Source organism: Cannabis sativa, chromosome 1, assembly GCF_029168945.1.
Source record: "Cannabis sativa cultivar Pink pepper isolate KNU-18-1 chromosome 1, ASM2916894v1, whole genome shotgun sequence".
Classification (NCBI taxonomy): domain Eukaryota; kingdom Viridiplantae; phylum Streptophyta; class Magnoliopsida; order Rosales; family Cannabaceae; genus Cannabis; species Cannabis sativa.
This window is the reverse complement of record NC_083601.1, coordinates 61,907,660-61,914,471: the sequence shown is the minus strand read 5'-3', so window position 1 is coordinate 61,914,471 and position 6,812 is coordinate 61,907,660. Positions and strand designations below refer to the sequence as shown.

General features: G+C 50.1%; 1 protein-coding gene across 1 annotated transcript; it reads left to right on the top strand.

The window, feature by feature from the left end:
* Positions 1–290: 290 nt before the first annotated feature.
* Positions 291–2,135, top strand: LOC133035459 (uncharacterized). The gene has a single exon (XM_061111312.1). It carries the CDS (start codon positions 291–293, stop codon positions 2,133–2,135), a length of 1,845 nt encoding a protein of 614 aa, XP_060967295.1.
* Positions 2,136–6,812: the final 4,677 nt, after the last annotated feature.

The following is a 6,812-nucleotide window of genomic DNA, read 5'->3' as shown; positions in this document are numbered from 1 at the left end:
CCAAAAAAAAAAAAATCACCACTTTTCGCCACTTTTTCATCGGTTTTCGTTTGCTTTATTGGGTAGAATTGACTGCTTGAACCTCCATTTCACTAGTTTTCAAAGAGCTTAAAGAAGATAAATAGTGGAAAAAGGCAGAGGTGTGAGCTTATTTGAGGGTAAAAGCCATCATTGAGTGAAACACGAGTGACTTTGAGTGACCACTTTTCTTTGAGTGGAACACGTGAGGGAGTGTAGTGAGGTCCTTTCTATACTTGTCTAACTTTATTGTTTTGCAGAATGTTTTAATCATGTCACAAAACACGGGTGATAACAATCCACAACCTACAGTTCCAAATCTACAACTTCAAGCCATTATGGGGGAGATGAGGAGATTGTTGAGGGAGGAGTGTGAGCAAATACATGAGCGGTTGAATAGGGTGGAAGAAGGAGCACAACGGAGACCAAGGGGGAGAAGAGTACACCAAAGGGGGAATGAAAATGAAGGAGATTTCGAAGGAGTAGTTTCTGATGAAGAGGTTGATAGGATGTCGACGGGTACCAATAGGAGGTATGGTGGGAATAGAGAAGATAGGAACCAAGTAGACAATTATTTGGGGAATATAAAGATGAGAATCCGAGCCTTTCAAGGGAAGAGTGATCCTGAAGCATACCTAGAGTGGGAGAAGAAAATGGAGTTAGTCTTTGATTGTCACAACTATTCAGATATGAAGAAGGTAAAACTTGCTGCCATTGAGTTTACTGATTATGTTATTGTTTGGTGGGATCAGTTGTGCACTAACAGGAGACGGAGTGGAGATCGCCCTATTGAAACATGGGAGGCAATGAAGAGGGTAATGAGGCGACGGTTTGTACCACCTCATTATTATCGTGATCTCTATCTTAAGTTACAAGGCCTTCGTCAAGGCTACAGAAGTGTTGATGAGTATTACAAGGAGATGGAGATGGCTATGATTAGAGCCAATGTTGAAGAGGATCGGGAGGCAACAATGGCGAGGTTTTTAAATGGGTTGAACCGAGAGATTGCTGACCCAATCGAGCTACACCATTATGTGGAGTTAGAAGATTTGGTTCACATGGCAATCAAAGTTGAGAGACAGCTCAAGAAGGGTAGTTCAAGTTCGAGATCAAGGCCGAGCACACACAAGCCAAGTACAACACCTTGGAGGTCGAACTATCCAAAGAAGGATGACCAACCCAGTTCATCATCTACACCAAAACCATCCACTACAGCCACGCCACCTCAAGGTAAAACAACTCAAACTAAGTCTCATTCTAGTGAGATAAGGTGTTTCAAATGCCAGGGGCGGGGACATATAGCCAACCAGTGTCCAAACCAAAGAGTTATGGTGATTCGGGAAAGTGGAGAAATAGATTCTAAAGATGAAGATGATCTTGCTGACATGCCACCATTGGAAGATGCTTCTGACAATGAATATGGCCCAGAATCTAGAGAGATGCTTGCACTAGTTACAAGGCGAGTCCTGAATTTGCAAGCAAAAGAAGAGGCAGAAGAAGTGCAGCGGGAGAACATCTTTCACACTCGATGTCATGTGAGGGACAAGGTATGTAGTGTCATTATTGATGGAGGTAGTTGTACTAACGTTGCAAGTGCTTCTATGGTTAACAAGCTTGGGCTTACAACGCTTAAGCATCCTTGTCCATACAAGTTGCAATGGTTGAATGATAGTGGTGAAGTGAAGGTTACAAAACAAGTACTTGTTTCATTTCGCATTGGCAAGTATGAAGATGAGGTGCTGTGTGACGTCGTTCTAATGCAAGCTGGACACCTCCTTCTAGGAAGGCCTTGGCAATTTGATCGACGAGTACAACATGATGGCTTCACCAACAAGTACTCATTTACTTTCCGTCAGCGGGCAATCACTCTAGCGCCTTTGACACCAAAACAAGTGTATGAAGATCAAGCGAGGTTGCAAAAATTGAGTGACAAAAAGAAACTGAGTGAGCAAAAAGAGAGTGGAAAGATGAGTGAGAGGAAACAGAATGAGAGCAAAAGAGAGAAAAGTGTGGAATCAAGTGAGAGAAAACAACACTTTTATGCAAACAAAAGTGAGATTAAGAGAGCGTTGTGCACAAAACAGCCCATGATTTTACTAGTGTATAAGGAGGCCTAAAAACTTGGATCGGGATTCGGGACCTAACCTCAAACCCAAACCTGGACCTAGGACACACCTCGAGACCTGGGATTCGAGAATCGATGCTTAGACTGGACTCGTAGTCGGTGTCAGGATCTAGGACTTAGACTAGAACCCAAACCCAAACTCGATCTCAAACCAGGTCTCAGACACATACCAAGACCCAGACACACACTTGGGAACTAAAACCGAAACTTAAACTGGAAGCAGACTAGGATCATAGAACGGAACTCGGACCTGGACCCTGACCCGAACCCGGTACCGGACCCACCCTCGGACCCTAACCGAGATCGAACCCCAGACCTGAACCTCATCCCAGACCCAAATCAGGACCCGAACCCAGACTCGGACCCAAACTCGACCCGAACCCGTACCCCGTGACATGAAACTAGAACCGAAACTAGAAGCAGATTGGGACCCAGGAACAGAACCAGGACTAGGACCTGGACCCAGACCCAAAACTATAACCGGACCAGGACCCAAACTCGGACACGATCCCACCCTGGGATTGGGGTCCAAAACCTGAATCCAAACCCGAACCGAGACTCGGGACCCAAACTTGGACCTGAATTCAAAGCAGAGCATTGAGCATGACTTGGGACCTAGAATGGGATCGAGACCTAGAACTAGTCCCTAGTCTCGGTCCCGAACCTAGACCCAGACCCAGACTGGGACCTAGGACCTGGGACATAAGACGAAACTAGACTGGGACCCGTGATTGGGATCCAAATCTTGTCCCAGGATCTGAGAATTGGGGCTTGGACAAGACCCATAGTCAATTTCTTTATTTGGGACTCGGACAAGGTCATAAAGCTGGACCAGGACCTAGACGCAGATCCAGACTTGGGACCCGATACTGAAACTTGAACAAGAACATGACCAGGACCTTAGAACAGGACCGCGATCGTGACCAAGACCTGGACTTGGACCGGGACCCGGAACTAGACCAAAACCCAGGCTCGGAACTCGGGCTCAGACCTAGTCCCGGACCCAGACTAGGATTGAGACTCGAACCTGAACCTGAAATCGAACTCGGGACTCAATCCCAAACCCAGACCAAGTCCCTCAACTAAACTGGGATTTAGACCTAGACATGGACACGAACCCAGACCTAGACCCGAAAACTAACCTAGACCCAAACTGGGATAGAAACAAGAGACCTAGACCCGGACCCGGATGCAGACCCAAACCCGGATGCAGACCCAGACCCGAACTTGGGACCCAGACCTAGACCCGAACCTGGACCCGGACTCAGACTGGGATCCGAAAAACCTGTACCCAAAATCAGAATTGGAACTATGACTAGGACCCAGACCTAAGACCAGAACTTAACCCAAACCATAACTGACTAAGACCAGAACCTAGACCGACACCTTGACTAGGGCTGGGACCTGAGACGTGGGACCCGAACCTCGATCGGGACCCGGACTAGGACCTGGACCTGACCTGGTCCTAAACCCTCACCGGGTTCTGAGACCTACGACCCAGACCAGAATCCAGACCCTGACAAGGACCGAAACCTAAACCCAGACCAAGACGTGGATAGAGACCTGGACCCAAACCCAGACCGGGACCTGACTAAAACCAAGACTCAGGACCCAAACTTGAACCTAGACCCAGACCAGGTCCTAGGAAGCGAACATGGATGGGACACCTAGACAAGGGACTTAGGCCCAAGAACCCAGACCACCCCAACCAGGACCTGACTTGGACTCGTGAATCTGAAGTCGGACCTAGACCCGGACCCAAAACCTGCCCCGAACAAAAACAAGGCTAGGAATCTGGACACGAACCCATACAATGATTAAACATGAACCCAGACCCGAACCAAAAATCGAACTCAAACCCAGGACCCGAACTCAGACCCTGTCCCAAAATAAGACCCAAAACTAGATCTACACCCGGACCCGCACTCGCACCCACACCGGGATCGAAACCCAGGACTTAGACCCGGAACTAAACCTAGACTCAGATCAAGATCGAAACTTGGGACTCAGACCAAAACCTGGACTCAGACCAAGGACCCTAACCCACACCCGAAGCTCGATCCGAACCTAGACCAAGATTTGGACACGAACCCAAACTCGGACCAAGACTCGAACCCCAATCGAAACTCGAACCCAAACTCGAACTCGGAATCGCAATTGGAATTGGAACTAGACTAGGACTAGGACCAGGACCCAGACCCAAACCCAAACCCAAACCTAAATAAAAACGTAAACCGATACCCTAACCCGAATCGTGACTAGGACCAAAACCCGAACCTAGACCGCGACCCAAACACAAAATAGAACTGGAAACTTGGCACATAATCGGGATAGGGACCCTGGCAGGAGCTAGAATCGGGACCCATGACCCGACCCCTGACCTGGACTTAAACCTAGGACCCAGCTCGTGACCTGGCACATGAAAAGTAACCAAACCGCGACCCGAGATCGGGATCAGGATCTGTAACCGGGGCTTGGATCGAACCCGTAGTCAGTGTCTAGATCTTGGACCCAGCCCCAGACGCGAAACCAAACCAGGACCCGAACCAGAATCTAGACCCGGACCCAAACCCAATCCCAGACTAAAACTTGGACCCGAACCCGTACCCTGTGACTTGAAATTGGGACCGAATCGGATGTAGACTGGGACACAGGAACGGGACCGGAACCAGGACTTAGACCTGGACCTAGAACCGTAACCGGAATTGGACCTAGACCAAAAAAACGTAACCAGACCAGGACCCGGACTCCAACCTAGACCGAGACCTGAACTGGGATCTAGACCCGGATCCCAACCCAAACCAGGACTCAGTGCCGAACTTGGACCTGAACTCAGACCAAAACATGGAACCATCCTTGGGACAAAAAACTGGGGGCTGCGACCTAGAACTGCACCCCAGTCTCAGTCCCGAACCCAAACTCGGACCTTGGACCGAAGACCTGAACCAGAACTAGACCAGGACACGTGACAGGGATCCAAATCTAGGACTTAGACCAGGACCCGAACAGGACCGCCAGAACAAGACCCTTAAACAAGAGTACAATCGTGACCAGAACCCGGACGCAGACCTAGAACTAAACTCAAACCTAGATCCAGACACAAACCGAGACCGGAACTCGGGCCCAAACATGGTCGTGTACCTAGACTGGAATCAAGACCCGGACCCGAACCCGGACTGGACCTAGACCAGGGACTTGATCCCAGACATAGACTCGAACCTAGATAGGGATCAAGACTAGGATCCCAGACTAGGATCGAAACTGGGGACCTAGATCTAGACCGAGACCCTGACCAAGACCAAAACATGGACCCGCACCCGGGACCTGTACTCAGACCTGGACCAAAACCCAGACCCAGACCGGAATCCAGACCTTGACCCTGACCCAAACCCAAAGTCGGACAAGGACTCAGACCCCAACCTAGACCCAGACCCAAACCAAAACCCAAACACTGAATCGAAATTGAAACTTGGACTAGGACCCAAACTCAAACATGGACCCAGACCTAGACCGAGATCAAAACTCGGGACTCGGACCCGAACCAGGACCTAGGCTCGAACTCAGATCTCCAGACCGAGATCAAAACCCAAACCTGGACTCGGACCAAGACTTGAACCCCTACCGGGTCCTAGACTCAGATAGGGACCTAGGACTCAAACCTAGATGGGGGACCTGGACCCGGGACATTGGCATCAGAACTGGGACCGAGACCTAAGACCTTATTACCCCAGGCCCGGACCCTGACCTAGGACCCGGACCGAGACCTGGGACCTGAAGTGGAACTAGATTGGGACCCGAGACCGTGATCCAGATCTAGACCCAGGGCTTAGACCTGACCCGTAGTCAGTGTTTCGACGTGGGACCCATACCCAGACTCAAATCTAGACCCAGACTCGGACCTAGACCCAGACCCAGACCCAGACCCGTACCCGAGACCTGGGTTTGAGTGCAAGTCTGGGTTTGGGTCCGGGAACTAGAATCTGACTAGGACCCAGACCTAGACAAAAACCCGAATCAAAACTCGGATCGAGACTAGGGACACGAACCTGAACCCAGACACGGACGTGGATCCAGACTCGGACCCAGGACCCGGACAAGGATTGGAGACTCAAACCTGGACCCAGGACCCAAACCTAGATTAGGGACCGAAACTCAAAATTAGAACCAGATTTGGGACCTAGGACTTGGACTAGGACCCAAGACCCGTCCCCGATCTAGGTCCTAGACCCGGACCCGGACACGAACACGGACTAAGACCCAGGATCCGAATCAAAACAAGACCAAGATCAAAGATTGGGATTTCGATCTTGACCCACGACCCGGAGCTTGGACCCAACTCGTATTCGGTGTCTAGATCTTTGAATCATACCAAGACCCAAACCTGGAACCATTTCAAGACTAGGACAAGAACCCATACTCGAACCCGACCAGAAATCCGAACAAGAACCGGAATTAGGACCCTGGCATAGGAATTGGACCAGGACCCAAAACCGGATCTAGACGTGGAACTGAACATGGACTGGGACCCAGATCGGGATCGATACCCAGACCCAGAGTCGAACCCGGACCTAAACTTGCACCAGGACCTACGACCCAAGACCAGTGACCCGTGACCTGGACAAAAACCTACACCCGTACCAAGACTCGGACCCAAACCCAGACCCAAACC